At 45.5% G+C, this 17,144-nt stretch overlaps 1 protein-coding gene and 1 pseudogene across 1 annotated transcript in view; one reads left to right on the forward strand and one right to left on the reverse strand.

Moving 5' to 3' along the window:
* Window positions 1–17,144, reverse strand: part of LOC126484278 (trehalase-like) — a 325,129-nt gene that overhangs the window by 201,123 nt on the left and 106,862 nt on the right. Inside the window, exon 5 of the mRNA XM_050107704.1 lies at window positions 13,618–13,821. Within this exon, the coding sequence (XP_049963661.1) occupies window positions 13,618–13,821 (204 nt within the window). The remainder of the gene's footprint in view (window positions 1–13,617; window positions 13,822–17,144) is intronic.
* Window positions 12,177–12,294, forward strand: LOC126485254 (5S ribosomal RNA; annotated as a pseudogene).

Here is a 17,144-nt window from a genome sequence, read left to right on the forward strand (position 1 = left end):
GTTCATACTCTTGCTGTAAAATTTTTGACTTTGTTGAAGGAGGCAAAACTTCACCTCTGCTTGAACTGCTTCATCACTATCAAAGTGAAGTCCTCAGAGGTGCTCTTTAAGTTTTCGAAACAGATGAAAACCGGCTGGTGCCAAGTCTGGACTGTATGGACAATGATCAGTGATAGTGAACCCGAGGCGTCAGATTGTTGTAGATGTCGCAGGTGCTCGTGTGGTCTGGCATTAGCCGGCCGGGGTGGCCGAGTGGTTCTAGGCACTACAGTCTCGAACCGCACGACCGCTACGATCACAGGTTCGAATCCTGCCTCGGGCATGGGTGTGTGTGATGTCCTTAGGTTAGTTAGGTTTAAGTAGTTCTAAGTTCTAGGGGACTGATGACCTCAGAAGTTAAGTCCCATAGTGCTCAGAGCCGTTTTTGAACCATTTTTTGTCTGGCATTGTCATGCTGGAGGACAGTGTGCTCCGTGTTTGGAAGATCTCTTCAAATTGGAGAGTCAATTGCAGCACGCTGTTTCTCATGCACCGACATAGCTATGTTACACACCGCCATGTTAACACGTAGCGGAAGGGGGTTGCAGCTTGCATCAGCAAAGCAGGAAAATGGACTGCAAGCACGCCTCGCAGTAGCATGATCATTTATCAGCTATAATGCAACTGTTTGAATGTTGCATCTGACACCAGTTGAAAACAGAAGAACCATAAAAGCTATCAAACTGTGCCGATGTGTGTCGAGCAGAACTAATGAACAAACTGGCACTCCGAAGTGGGCAGACGGTAGCACATGATGTTATTTTAAAAAGCTGAATTTCAGAACAATATTTTGTAAAAAAACAGTTTACAATTGTAGGTATTATTACATGTTTTCAGAAATCGAAACTTGTGTCTTTTATGGCTCGAGGTGATGATGGTGAATGGGGGGGGGGGGGAGCGTTTGTATTGGTTGAGGATGTGCGTTCCGTCACCTAAAATTTTAGAAATAAAGCACTGCTTACATGCCTCTGCACGCGCTGTAACTATTCTAGTCTTCGGAATCCTTATGTGAATGATACGTAGGGAGCCAAAGCACATCGCTCGATTCCTCACTTAATACATACTGGAACGTGAAGCCTTGTAAGTGGCTTCCATTGTCTGACAGTGAAATCAAAAAATCGTCTTCACTGTACAAAAACGATCTGTTAGAATAATGTTCCCGGGTTCGATTCCCGGCGGAGTCAGGGATTTTCTCTGCCTTGTGATGACTGGGTGTTGTGTGATGTCCTTAGGTTAGTTAGGTTTAAGTAGTTCTAAGTTCTAGGGGACTGATGACCATAGATGTTAAGTCCCATAGTGCTCAGAGCCATTTGAACCATTTTTTGTTAGAATAATGAAAAAATTATCAGCAGGTCAGAGCTAACACAAACCAAGCAATTATTTCGACAGCTGAATATTCAACTCGTGCCATGCGTCTAATACAAAAACATGTAATTAATAGAAAAAGGTACCTGAGAGTCTCAAAACTGACTTGTCTTCATTGTTACGATACAAGAAAATGCGGTGACATCCATATAAAGAGGTTAAACAAGATACTACCACAGAAACAAACCACCATTCACGGTACTATGTTGTAGAAAAATTTTCGACGTGGATAAAAGAATTTTGAAAAGTCCTCATTTAAGGAAACTATTCAAATTTTTAATAAACTTCTTGTAGTATGCCGTGTGTAGATTTCGTAAATTGCAATGTCTGTGATCCTTGTCCGCGATCGCGTGAGAGTCCAGAGGCGCTGTGCGCGCATAGTTTAAAATCTTTGTCGCCCTTCTCCTTTGCTTGTCCCATTACGAATCACATTATATGAAGTAAATGGCCATTTTAATATTCCCGCTCTTGTGCTGTTGATCATCGGGTGAGTAATTACGCGAGGTACATGTACCACTTTCACAACAATAAACTATTATTAATGATCCTAATAATCAAATTCAAGTATATTGACAATTACGTTGGAAAGGAATCTTAGTGTCCAGGAAATATATAATGTGTGATGTATTTGTCTTTCTATTTGGGGTGCAAGTTAGTGAGATAGTTAACGTTCATTTCATTTTGGCGAAACTACGAACCTGAAACTCTGATTTGTTTCAAAGATATTTTCATTGCGACATGATACCATTTAATGCCGCACACCACCGTATAGAAAAAGCAAGTACTCAATCTCTTATTGCGCTTTGAAATACATTGCAACATTGTAGCTGCTGCTCTATGACAGGACTAGTTTTAATATATTCTGAAGTACAAATGCTGTAAGTCATTGATTTATCTCCCAACTAAGTGTGATCGTATTTTTTCTCTTTCATGATTTTCATCGTAGCAATAAATCCAGGTGGAGAACGTAAAAAAAAAGAAAAAAATCGCACAATGAGAGAGGAGTCGAGATCAAAGTTGCTATCTTCATATACCCTTCTAGGCTGGTAAAACTTACAGACCCTCGCTTCAGTATCTGCAGCTCTGCGAAATGATTCGAAGTTTATTGGCTGACTGCGAATTCTTTGACAACAGCTGTATTAGTTATAGATATTGTATTGTATTGTATTTTAACCGGGGACCTAGAAACGACGGAGAGGCTCCGTCCCCGCCGCTGCCGCAGTGGTCCGCAACCCCCACGACGACTATCGCAGTCCACTTCACCCCTCCACCGCCCCACACCGAACCCAGGGTTATTGTGCGGTTCGGCCCCCGGTGGACCCCCCAGGGAACGTCTCACACCAGACGAGTGTAACCCCTATGTTTGCGTGGTATAGTAATGGTGGTGTACGCGTACGTGGAGAACTTGTTTGCGCAGCAATCACCGACATAGTGTAACCGAGGCGGAATAAGGGGAACCAGCCCGCATTCGCCGAGACAGATGGAAAACCCCCTAAAAACCATCCACAGACTGGCCGGTACACCGGACCTCGCCACAAATCCGTGGGGCGGATTCGTGCCGGAGACCAGGCGCTCCTTCCCGCCCGGAAAGCCGTGCGTTAGACCGCACGGCCAATCGGACGGGCAGTTATGGATATACTACCTATTGGCGATGTATGAAAATTTGTGCCGAACCGGGACCGTATTTCTCGCATATTGCAAGCGGTCGCGTTAACTATACCCGTGCACGCTCCCTGGGCCGACCCAAATTTCCATGTGTCGCACCGTCTACATCCTTTTTTCGTAGTCCATTAAATTCATCACCTCGCAACATTACTTGGATTCCCGCAACAGGGGCAATGGGACGTCGAGGAACCGACACCAGTGTTCTTATCGGTGTGTGCACACCTAGTCGTATGATACTTAGGTGTTGAATTTAGTGGCCTATGATAGAAAGATGAAGACAGTGTGACGTGTGGAGATTTGGGTCGGCCCAGGGGGCGTGCGCGGACTGCCAGCCCACCGCGTCGGCGATGCTGTCGAGTGAGGACGTGTGGCGGATATCGTGCGCCGCGACACAGTAGTTGAGACTTGTGGTGAATTACGAAGCATTGTGGAGAATTATGAAATACTGTGACGGAAACGTAGGCGAAGTCACCGTTACTCACGCAGGGTTTGGAATACGGACAATCGGGATTTTCGAACTACCGTTCGAAGTACCAGCGGAACAGATAACTGCAGGGGAGAGTCCTCAGTAACGTTGCCGAACGGTGGTCCAATGCACGCAAATTCCAAGTGCTCAACGGAAGGAGATAATTAAAGGTCGACTTGCACAAGCACGTACCGTCGTAGATCAGTGTCTGTGGTTACTGAGGCGTCGTTACGTAAGACGGTCGGAGAGGACCAGCGCGGCGTGCAACTCTGGCGGCCACGTCCGTGCCGAGCGTCTGCACTACCAGCGACTTGCCACCCAAGAAGGAGACCACGGTGCCATCACTGACAGGACAGATTCGAGACCACGCTAGTCTTAGGAAATCGTCACAGCTGCAACAGTTTCAGCACAATGGACCCCGAAAGGTGGGAAACCGATCCATTCTTCCGCTGCTGATACCGAAGTTACGCAACAACCTACTCCGAACGAGCATCCTCGAAGCGAAACGATTTTTCTCTTGAAGCCGGCCTCGAATAATTGCTCGAGCGACAACTTGACTCGGAACGCCACACAATTAGGGGAACTGACGAACATCGAGAAAGATAACCTCAGGCAGCAGCCGGTGAAACCCAAACAGCAAACATGTAAGCAAGAGACCCGAAGAGATTTAGGAACTAGAGCAAAAATTCTCATGTACCAAGACAATTCTCAGAACAGGTGGAAGCGAAAACGTGGCGTGACTGAGGTCGGAAAAGCAGGCGTCCCAAACCCGAATGAAGATGTGCATACATTATGAACCTAGCCTCCTCAGTCGAAGAACCAATCTAAACAGGGGATCCCAATTGACCTTATAAGGAGACTGCGTCGCCTGATGAAAATGACTGTCCTTAGGATTAACACTCAATGCCGCAGGCGTATATAATTGTCACGCTCAATTTAAACAGGATTGTTTCCGACGTGAAGTTACAATCTCTAAATGACTACTTTTAGGCCACCGACACTGATACTAGTATAACGATGATACCAGAACCAGTTACGACGAAAATAGTGGACGTGTTCAGATATGAGACAATCTTCTGAGTGTAGAACAACAATATGGTTCAAGAAAGACATACCATGTACAGCGCTAGCTATACTTGAAACCGAACGACGAATAACTGGGATAATGTATGATCTACTTCTTCTAAATGTGTATGCTGCCTCTGGATCCAGCAGGAAACGTGCGAGGAGCAACTTGTTCTGGGATGAGATTGCCCCATTAATACGATGCTCGCTTGTATTTAATTTTGGATGGTGATTTTAATTGCGTATTGCGTCAGTGAGATCAAGTTCCGAATTTCAACTTTTGCGAGAAGCTGTCGTTGTAACTAATGGACTATATTTAATAGATACTTGGTGCCACGCCGAAGATATAAGTACGTATCCAGTAATTCAGACTATACAGGGTCTATGCAACGAAAGGCTATATCCATAATGTGGTTGACTGTGCAATTTCGTCCATAAATTTCTCAGGTCACTGAACATTTCATACAAGTGTGCAGCATACATTAAAAAAAAAAATAATAAAGTAATCGTTAGTGGGACGAGGCTGTGCTGAAACAGATCAGTGATACATGGCAAGAACGTCTTCGGATGCAAGACAGATACCCAACACGCACCATGTGGTGGCTACAGTTTGTAAAAGCGCAGATAAAAAAATGCATCGTGCAGTGTGGTTGTATGAAAGCATGTTGGCGAAAACACACCTTAAGTGTACTTTTTATGGCCCTGCGAACTTTATGGTGACCCCATGGGATTCATAGCAAACATCTCTAGAATAAAACGTACTATGACAAGAATCTCAGCGTTTGTACGGCAATCTCTAGAGGGGAAAAGATCTGATTGCTTTCTCCAGTTGAACTTACGCAGGAAAATTCGTCAATATACCACATGATCAGCAAAGCCAGTAGAGGTAAACAAAAGGTACTCCGTACTCTCAACGATGAACGGGGGCACGAATACGATCAAAAAGCTACAATAAGAAAAATTACGTGGTGCAGTATTATACAGATTTTTAAGTCTGGCCGGCAACTGATGTGACGGTAAGTGAGCCCTTTTTACTCTTCATTCACCCCCGGTCAATCCTAATGACAACGCCGACCTCGTAGCCATCACTACCGGTGAAGAAATGTTGACCACAGTCAAAGAGTTATCTACAAAGATCTCAGCTGGTTTAGATTGCCTGCCAATAGAATTTTATGCTTGCTTTTGGAACGTCATAGGAATAGAGTTTACCAAATGTTAAAAACCATTCGAAAGCCAAGATCGCACAAAATATTTTTATTCAAGACAACCAGTTTCAACAGTCTTAGGCGTTATCTTCAAGTCTTAAACATTTTTTTGTAGTAAGACACATTCATTTTACGCTGATCTCATGCGCAAGATGTCAAGTGGATAAAACTCAGCATGTTTGTCATAGCTTCAAAAAATGTTTAAGACCTGAAAATGACAGCTAAGACAGTTGAAACCGGTTCTCTCGAATAAAAAGTATTTTGTGAGATCTTGGCTTTTGAACGGTTTTGAACAATCGAAACAGATCAATCAAGAGTTCACCAAAATGTATAACAATCATTGGGGGACGTGCAGGTGCCATCCTAGTTTACGGAAGGACGGACTGTCCTGATCCCCAACCCGCGCAAAGAGAAAAAAAAAAGGTCGTGGTTCTACGCTGAAGGGTTTTCAGCCACTAATTCTGCTCAACTCCGACTATAAAATCTCCATCCGACGCATAAATAATGGAATGAAGTCGGCACTGCCGTAGATAATTGGCTCTTATCAAATGAGTGCAGTCTCAGGGCGACCTATGATAAATGGATTGTGTGAATACAGGGATATTATATCTGTATTGTGGCTGTGTAAGTGCAAAGTCGGTCTCATGTTTTTTAGACTTTGGTAAGGCATCTGACCGCATCAACCACCACTTTATACTAACCATAATGCGAATTGAAGGGGTTCAGCGATCATTTTACTCAGCATATACGCAAACGTATAGTCGTAACACCCTCTAGAATCAAAATTAATGGGCAACTAAGTTCACCGGTCCCGATTAAACAATGTATACGACAGGGTTACTCCCTCTGTTTGATAATGTGCGCAATCGATGTAGAACCATTACTGTTAAACCTGCAACACAGGCTACAAGGTTTACAGATTTCACGCCTATGCTGATTGCATCAGTGTAATAGTTAGCACGAAATCTGAAACTGAATGAGCTTAAGAAATAATCCACGCTGACTTCTTCTGCCCCAAGCTCAGTGAACACAGATCGAGGATTTTACCTCTCAGACTCCAAATTGAGACTATGAAAATTAACGTGGTTACAAAGGATAGAAAAGACGAACCACTTAGGTAGTATTTTAATGTCCAATCTGCGAGGATGAAGTTGCCAACTGGGACCATAAACTCTATACAGGGCTACTCTCCATAAGCATAAAACTAGAACGTTAAACCGGATACAGAGAGTTCTTTTGATTAACAGCTTTGCCCTAAGCAAAATACATCACATTGCAGCAGTGTAACCAGTACCCGGGGATACAGCGCACAAGGCTCTAGCTGCAGCGTCAACCGCAGTACTAACCCGCGTTTTTGGTGGTTTGGGTGTCAAAGACGTCCACAAACAATTCGCGAGATCGGAAAGTCGGCCGCCATTCCTCGTATAGCGTGGTGTGTCCTCTGGGGAGGAATTGCCGCTTTATTGGTGCATTTCACTTTTCGGGAGCGGGGGATTCCACCTGATCAACCGGCTTATTTCTTGCAGTACGGAAATTTGGGACGGTCAGAAAGTGCGTTGCCGTGCGTGGGTATAAGTTTCGGGTGAGGGTTCCTGGTAAGTACGGCCCTCACATCAGCAGCTAGCTGGACGACCGTGTTTTGGTGAACGAGACTAACATGGAGAGGTTTAGCAGAAACCAATAAATTATTTCTGTGGGTATTTGAGAGCGATGTGACGCTTTCCCAAGTGACTTTGAGCTGTAGTTCCGTTCTGTAGTCGGCGGGAGTTGCTCGTAGGCAGTTGGAGGCGGGGTACTGAACTGCTAGCGGTGGAGCTATTCCACTTCAGTAGTCGGTATCTGGGAATATTCTTGATGGTAGTAAATAACGGAAGGGCGTTAGTTACTGATTTTGGGACAGTTGCGGCCTAGAGCGAGGTTAGCAATGCTGACTCAGAATGAGTGGTAATGTAGCGCAGCATGTCCGCTAATAAAAATTTCCGATTAGACCTGTAGAGCGGTTTGGCACGTAGTGTGCTCCCCTGACATGCATCGCAGACAGTGCGTGGCTTCTGAGCGCAGCCACGAGGTCCAACGAGAGGATTGTCTCAGTGAGAGAGAATACGGACGTGGAGGTGGTCGACCTATGTGACGTCACAACGCCACAGGCGAGAAAGGCAGAATAAAACGCACCGGAATTTTGCAACGTGGCAGTGAGATATAAGACGTCACAATCTGAACTTACGGGACGTCATATTCAACTATATGGTTTGTAGGAGAAGCATGTATCGTACTCTTCATTCATAATTTATGTGTTATGACACAAGATGCCTTAAAGGACCGGTACATTAAGGATATGCCAAAAACCGGTTGCCTTTGCTTCCATTTCTTCCAATAAAATGACGCAAAACAACATATAAATAGTTAAAGGCTTTTGGTGCTCTTCATATTATAGCTTCCATGTCATGATCATCCGATGTTTCATAGCGCCAGCTCATTAAGGATATCTGTCACACATGTCGTACGTGGTACGATTTCTTATAATTAAACTAGCTGAGAAACCAGATGTTGCCTAGGTATTTGTTTATTCCAGTCTTCCATTATAGATCTGCTCCTCCCCCCTCTCCTTCCAACTCATCCTCTCACATTCTCTATCCATCTCTTTCTTTTCTCTGTCCAACTCTGCCCCCCCCTCCCCTCTTTGTCTGTTCATATCCTCCTCTCAGATCTCTCGGACTGTCTCTTACTCCCCCTGTCTCTGTCCATTCCACCTCTTTACTTTCTCTGACAATCTCCTCCTCTCCCCTCTCTCGATTCATCTCCTCCTCTTCTCTTTCTCTGTCCATCTTCTCCTCCTGCACTCTCTCTCCATGTTTACACACTCATCCCAAAAGGAGGCTGGTGGTTCTTACCCCTACTGTATTTCTTTCCAGATTGTAGTTAATATGTGTACCAAATCTGATAGAAATAGTTCTAGCGGTTTAGGATGAGCTTTTTACCTATGGCTTTGCTCGCATACGCAAATGTCAAATAAATTTCGCACATATTTAACTTACTTCACATAAATTTGTATACATATTTCACCTCTATGTCTAGCGAATATCGCCCTGCAGTTTAATTTTCACGCCGCGTAATGTTTATAACGTCGTGTTTCCGGAACTACGTACGGTACAATGATAAAATTTTGCAAGTGTATCCAGTGGTATATGCGGATATCGTCTGCGAAATGTGTTGTGTATAGAGTTAGTAGTAAAGAAGTAATAAATTAAAACGTCGTGCATGAGGCGGCAGTTTCTCACTCATCTCAGTCCTTATGACGTCATATCTCTTGAACCGTGTGTCGTAAAATGTATTTTTCTAAGTACATTTAGCTGCGTACGTGGATGCTGTCTGTGAAATGTGTTGCGAATAGAGTTAGTACCAACGAAGTAATAGATTGTAACGTTATGCATGATCCAGCAGTTTTTCTCGTATCTCTGCATTTGACATCATTTCTCCTGGACAGTGATATAGTTTTGTTGGTACATTCAGCATCACATGTGGATACCCTTTGTGAAAAGCGTTGCGAATACATTAAGTAGCGACGAAGTAATAAATGCAAACGTCTTGCACGATGCAATAGGTGTTCTCGCATTCAGTGTTTATGACGCCGTATCTTCTGAACAAATGTGCAATTATTCTGCTACATTCAGTTATATAAGTGAATACTGCCTGCAAAATGCGTCTCCAATACGGTTGGTAGTAAAGAGAGATTCCTGAACAGTGCAAACGAAGTAACCGACAAAATTTTTTCCTTTCATACTTTTGCTGGAGTCGTCAGGAGAGAGAGTTTCTTAATGGTTTGAAATTATGTGTAAACTTTGTTGCAAGTCTCTAAGTGCTCTCATTCTTAAATGCTGGATGACTGACCTGTGGTTACTCTCGCCTTATGGGCTGCACTGGTTCTTTGTGTCCACCCCCACCTTTTGACAGGTGGGTGATTATTATCCCCACAGTGGTTCTTTCCAGACGGTGAATGATATGAGTACAAAGTCTGGTTAAAATCGGTCCAGTGGTTTAGGACGAGATAAGGAACATATGTACATTTATACATACACAGACAGATACATCTATTTTTACAATTTGTATGCAGATGACCTTTACGGCATCATGATATAAAAGATATTGTTTTAAATAATTTGTGTCAGCTATAGCGTAGTGGTTAGAGAGGAAGCCTGTCAACTGAACGTAGCTTGTAAGATTATTGTACTAACAGACTTCATCAGAAATTATGTGGTAGGTTATTGTTGTTTCCTTCTCAGTTCAGTATTAACAGAAGTAAAGCGCGGGATATGTATCCGTTGGCGGCCTGCGAGCTATTGGTTACGCCAGAAAGGACCGGAATGTACTCCTTGCCTGTTTTATTTTCCCCTGTTTTCGCTTTATTTTGAGCACCAGTGGGTCCGCTGTTTAGGTGCGTTGGGGCTACGCCCGCTTGTCGCTGCCTGTTCACGTTCCCTGGTATCAAACGAAATTTATGACTGGATTGAGGACTTTTTTTGTGGGCAGGATGCAGCAAATAACTTGGATGCAGAGTCATCGATCGAAATAAAAGTAATTTCAGGTGTGTCCCAAGTAAGTGCCTTAGAACGGTTGTTGTTTAACTTGTACGCGAATGACCTGTCAGGGAATAATAGCAGCAACATTTTGCAGATGATTTGGTTGTCTATAACGAAGTACTATCTCAAAAAGATGTATAACAGTTCTGTGTCATCTTAAAAAGATATGAGAATGGTGCAAATACGGGAAAGTTCTATAAAAGTTCAGAAATGTAAATGTTAAACTGTGACATATGACCACGACATCGTTCAGTTACAACTGCAGTCAGTCAACTCTATGTAACAGTTTGCACACGCACGAAATGGAATGATGACGTAAGCTCCATTGTGGGTGCTGGGATCGGGCCACAAAGGAGAGGGAGCAGCCGCGTGAAGAAGTGGCCCGGTCCCAGTGGCGTACGTCAGCCGCTGTAGGCGGCCAGCGGTGCCAGCCGCGGCTGCAGGGCTACAGCGAGGCGACGCGCGCCTGGCGCCGGGGGGGCCGCTGCGGCCAGGGTGCTGGCAAAACACCGACAGTTCACGAGCGACTCACGCCACGCCACTGTGCATCCAATGTTGCAATACTGCTCAAGTGTGTAGGGCACGTGCCAGATAACAGTAGTAGGGCATACTGAATGTATACGAGAAGAAGAGTGGAACCAGCGGTCAGAGATTGGTTCGTCCCACTGGACATTGTCACGGAGATGTTGAGAAATGAAAGTGTCGCAGTCTGGAAGATAGGCGGCAATGAGCCCGCGCACGCCTACTTACAAAGTGCCAAGGAACGGGAGTGTTAAGTGCTGAATCTAGAGAAAACCCACCAGCCCACCTCGTATCACTGCTGCAAGGGCAGAGTGAAGGTGTGGTCTCAATGGTTACAGCGCGTGCAGACGCATGTCAGCCGTCATTGTGCTGCATACTGTGTGCACTTGGAATGGGAAGGACCGTAAAGTTTCGTACCCTCTGCTGTGTTCTTCACAGCAATTTGCGCAGTATATACGAGTGCAAGCTGAAAAGTAATGCCTCGGAATTTTTTATGTTGAAGACTCTTGAAGTTTTATAAATAAAACAAACGTTATTAACAATCTGCATCTTTGTTCTTCATGTCTACATATTTATTTCTCCCAACAGGAGACCAGTTTGTTGATACCGTCGTTGTAGAATGTTTGAGTTTGTTGATGAAGCCGCAGCCTCACCTCTGCTTCATCGCTATCAAAGTGAAGTCCTCTAAGTTGTTCTTTAAGTTCTGGAAACAGATGACAGTCGCGACAGGATTGAGGACGATCGAGGACAGTGAACACGAGACGTCGGATTGTTACAGATGTACTAGAGCTCGTGTATGGTCTGGCATGTCAGTTGCAGGAAAGGATGCTACTTGCGTGGACTATGGTTACAGTCAATTATAGGACACTGTTTCTCGAACACCGACGTAGTTACGTTACACACTACCATGTTACACAACACACTTCAGAGCCCTATTAACGGCAGTGGGCTGCAAATAGCAGGTGCGCTCACTAAGTAATGAAACATTTTTTTTTCTCGGTCATTGTCTGTTTAAAAAGTGCGGAATTTGTTGTGGGACATCGTGGAATGTTCCCGCTTCAGCACCTGTAGTTTCGTGAAGTTCCGATATGTGGCGGCTCTGTACGAAGCCTTCGAAACGGCGTCTGTAACGGAGGGGCATTCCGAGCAGAGAGCTGTCGCTGATTTTATTTTGACAGAAAACCAGAGCATTGCAGATAGTTTTAGGCGCTGCGGAGGCCTGGCGGTGAAGAAAGACACGGTGAGTCATTGGGCAAGGCGTCTCTCATCATTGCCAACGGCCTTGCCGCAGTGGTAACACCGGTTCCCGTCAGATCACCGAAGTTAAGCGCTGTCGGGCTGGGCTAGCACTTGGATGGGTGACCATCCGGTTTGTCCAGCGCTGTTGGCAAGCGGGGTGCACTCAGCCCTTGTGAGGCAAACTGAGGAGCTACTTGACTGAGAAGTAGCGGCTCCGGTCACGAAAACTGACAACGGCCGGGAGAGCGGTGTGCTGACCACGTGCACCTCCATATCCTCATCCACTGACGCCTGTGGTCTGAGGATGACACGGCGGCCGGTCGGTACCGTTTAGCCTTCCAAGGCCTATTCGGACGGAGAGAGTTCCTTTTCTCTCATCATTGCCACAAGGTAGCGCAAACCTGTTCGATCTCACACTGTGCCACCCTCAGCAGATTGAAGAAATGTCTCCAGCGTGTTCCTCGCCACAAAAATGCAAATGAACTTCTAATGAAGCCATCACAGAAGTCTGTGCACCCGAGGAGAGAGAAGCTGACAAAACTTGATGGGTCTCTTTTTCTAGAGACAGCATGTCCAAACTTCCGACTTCCATCCGTCTGGCCCAATGAAGGGTGCACTCCATGGGAAGCAGAACGTGGGTGATGGGGAAGTTACTGACGCAGCAGTACGTTGGCTCCGACATCGACCAGCAGAGTGGTACCATGTGGGCGTACAGGCGCTCCCTGTAAGGTGGCGTAAGACTGTCGCATTGAATGGGGATTATGTTGGAAAAATAGTGTTTTGTAGCCGAACGAGTGGGAAATAGTATGGTGTATTGGAATACTGAATAAAACCATCTGGCTGTCAGAAAAAAAAATTGTTGCATTCTTATTGAACGGCTATGGTATGTGGGCATGATGAATAAAGATGTAGACTGTTAATAACGTTGTTTTGTATAAAAAGATTGAAGACTTTTTACGTAAAAAATGTGGAGGCATTACTTTTCAGCACGTCCTCGTATACAGCTATAGATATGGTGTTTAGGGACAGCTGTCACTTAGACTGTGCAGTAGGTATTCCAGCAGAAGTACGCACCTAAACAGAGTGGTTGGTCCAGTACTGATACTGACTTTGATGTGAGTTAGTCAGTTACCTGCATGCTATGTAGAGCGGATTTGCAACAACAGACTATGGAGGGGAATGTCTCTGTAGAGACCCAATGCTTGCAGCATGTGCCTTTCGTCAGAAGATGGCTGGTCAGAGTCCATTAGGACATTCTGGCGTGTTCAGGAAATTGTCTGGAAAAATATAAAAATTAAAAGAAGGTACGAGTAGGGTTACAAATAATATTATACATTTTCTCGATGAAAATAGGTTTCAAGTTTTGAAGGTGGAATGCTCGTGTGGACCGTCCAGAAAGTGACTCGAAGATCGGGAGGTCTCCCAGACAAAGTAGCTACTGAGCTGGATGCCGCAGACACGGCGGGCGACTGACCTGCACTATCCAGTAGGTGTCCCAGTAGTAGTACTCCTGGAAGCGGCCGCCCGGCACCACGAAGCCGTTGGGCACGTAGATGAGCGAGTAGCGGTCCGGCTGGAGGCGCACGTCGTCGGGCACGCGGCGCGCCAGCTGCGGCCACTCCGCGTTCAGGTAGGCCGCCCAGTCGCGCAGCCTCGCGTCCTTGATGCGGCTCAGCAGCTGCGGACACAGGCGAGCGCCGTCAGGGCAGGCGGGTGCTGAGCGCCCGAGCACACTTGCCGAGTTCTACATCTACAGTCATACTCCGCAAGCCACCCAACGGTGTGTTGCGGAGGGCACTTTACGTGCCACTGTCATTACCTCCCTTTCCTGTTCCACTCGCGTATGGTTCGCGGGAAGAACGACTGTCTGAAAGCCTCCGTGCGCGCTCTAATCTCTCTAATTTTACATTCGTGATCTCCTCGGGAGGTATAAGTAGGGGGAAGCAATATATTCGATACCTCATCCAGAAACGCACCCTCTCGAAACCTGGCAAGCAAGCTACACCGAGATGCAGAGCGCCTCTCTTGCAGACTCTGCCACTTGAGTTTGCTAAACATCTCCGTAACGCTATCACGGGTACCAAATAACCCTGTGACGAAACGCGCCGCTCTTCTTTGGATCTTCTCTATCTTCTCCGTCAGCCCGATCTGGTACGGATCCCACACTGATGAGCAATACTCAAGTATAGGTCGAACGAGTGTTTTGTAAGCCACCTCCTTTGTTGATGGACTACATTTTCTAAGCACTCTCCCAATGAATCTCAACCTGGTACCCTCCTTACCAACAATTAATTTTATATGATCATTCCACTTCAAATCGTTCCGTACGCATACTCCCAGATATTTTGCAGAAGTAACTGCTACCAGTGTTTGTTCCGCTATCATATAATCATACAATAAAGGATCCTTCTTTCTATGTATTCGCAATACATTAGATTTGTCTATGTTAAGGGTCAGCTGCCACTCCCTGCACCAAGTGCCTATCCGCTGCAGATCTTCCTGCATTTCGCTACAATTTTATAATGCTGCAACTTCTCTGTATACTACAGCATCATACGCGAAAAGCCGCATGGAACTTCCGACACTATCTACTAGGTCATTTATATATATTGTGAAAAGCAGTGGTCCCATAACACTCCCCTGTGGTATGCCAGAGGTTACTTTAGTGTCTGTAGATGTCTTTCCATTGAGAAGAACATGCTGGGTCCTGTTTGCTAAAAACTCTTCAATCCAGCCACACAGCTTGCCTGATATTCCGTAGGCTCTTACTTTGTTTATCAGGCGACAGTGCGGATCTGTATCGAACGCCTTCCGGAAGTCAAGGAAAATAGCATCTACCTGGGAGCCTGTATCTAATATTTTGCTGGGTCTCGTGAACAAATAAAGCGAGTTGGGTCTCACACGATCGCTGTTTCCGGAATCCATGTTGATTCGTACAGAGTAGATTCTGGGTTTCCAAAAACGACATGATACGCGAGCAAAAAACATGTTCTAAAATTCTACAACAGATAGACGTCAGAGATATAGGTCTATAGTTTTGCGCATCTGCTCGACGACCCTTCTTGAAGACTGGGACTACCTTTGCTCTTTTCCAATCATTTTGAACCTTCCGTTCCTCTAGAGACTTGCGGTACACGGCTGTTACAAGGGGGCCAAGTTCTTTCGCGTACTCTGTGTAGAATCGAAATGGTATCTTGTCAGGTCCAGTGGACTTTCCTCTGTTGAGTGATTCCAGTTGCTTTTCTATTCCTTGGACGCTTATTTCGATGTCACCCATTTTTTTCATTTGTGCGAGGATTTAGAGAAGGAACTGCAGCGCGGTCTTCCTCTGTGAAACAGCTTTGGAAAAAGGTGTTTAGTATTTCAGCTTTACGCGTGTCATCCTCTGTTTCAATGCCATCATCATCCCGGAGTGTCTGGATATGCTGTTCCGAGCCACTTACTGATTTAACGTAAGACCAGAACTTCCTAGGATTTTCTGTCAAGTCGGTACATAGAATTTTACTTTCGAATTCACTAAACGCTTCACGCATAGCCCTCCTTACGCTACGTACTCGCGTACGTGTACCTCTCATTAGCATTATTCGAAGAGTAACTCCATGTCATCGCATAGCTAGCAGAACTGCATAACGTTTCATATATTTCTATAAGACTTGACTCAGTGGTTCTAGGGTAGATGTACTGTTCGAAATATTTCTTGTGTGTTGGTATACTGCCTTGGCACAAAAATAGCTGTACAACGCACACTACAAACTAATCACTTGTCACACCAGATTGATCCACGACTGTTTTTCCCTTCGGGAACCGAGACATTGTGCTACACCAAATCTGGGCCCACTACCCTGCTGTGTTGGCCACCTGCGCTCTGCCAGAGGCCGTTCTGTCGAGACTTGCACGTTCACCAAAGATCTGTCCTAGTCTGCCCCATTGTGGTTTTTATGGTACATGGATTTATTCCATTGTATACTGGTCTCTTCAGTTTATAATTTTCATACATAAAATTCAGAAGTATCGTTAAAGTATCGCTACTTTTGAAATATACACTATGTGATCAAAAGTATCCTGATGCCTGGCTGAAAATGACTTACAAGTGCGTGGCGGCGTCCATCGGTAATGCTGGAATTCAACATGGTGTTGGCCCACCCTTAGCCTTGATGACAACTTGCACTCTCGCAGGCATACGTTCAATCAGGTCCTGGAAGGTTTCTTGGGGAATGGCAGCCCATTCTTCACAGAATGCTGCACTGAGGAGAGGTATCGATGTCGGTCGCTGAGGCCTGGCACGAAGTCGGCGTTCCAAAACATCCCCGAGGTGTTCTGTAGGATTCAGATCAGGACTCTGTGCAGGCCACGACATGTTACTGTCGTGTAACCACTCCCCCATAGGCCATGCATTATGAACCCGTGCTCGATTGTGTTGAAAGATGCAGTCGCCATTCCCGAATTGCTGATCAACAGCGGGAAGCAAGAAAGTGCTTAAAACATAAGTGTAGGCCAATGCTGTGATAGAGCCACGCAAAACAACAAGGGGTGCAAGCCCCATCCACGAAAAACTCGATCACACCATGACACCACCGCCTCCGAATTTTACTGTTGGCACTACACACGCTGGCAGATGACGTTGATTGGGCATTCGCCATACCCACACCCTGCCATCGGATCACCGTGATTCGTCACTCCACACAACGTTTTTCCACTGTTCAATCGTCCAATGTTTACGCTCCTTACACCAAGCAAGGCGTCGTTCGGCATTTACCGGCGTGATGTGTGTCTTATGAGCAGCCGCTCGAACATGAAATCCAAGTTTCCTCACCTCCCGCCTAACTGTTATAGTACTTGCAGTGGATCCTGAAGCAGTTTCGAATTCCTGTGGGATGATGTGGATAGATGTCTGCCTACTAGGCATTAGCACCTTCTTCGACTGTCGTCGGTCTCTGTCAGTCAACAGACGAGATCAGCCTGTATGCTTTTGTGCTGTATGTGTCCCTTCACGTTTCCACT

This window comes from Schistocerca serialis, chromosome 6 (genome assembly GCF_023864345.2).
Source record: "Schistocerca serialis cubense isolate TAMUIC-IGC-003099 chromosome 6, iqSchSeri2.2, whole genome shotgun sequence".
In the NCBI taxonomy this organism is placed as follows: domain Eukaryota; kingdom Metazoa; phylum Arthropoda; class Insecta; order Orthoptera; family Acrididae; genus Schistocerca; species Schistocerca serialis.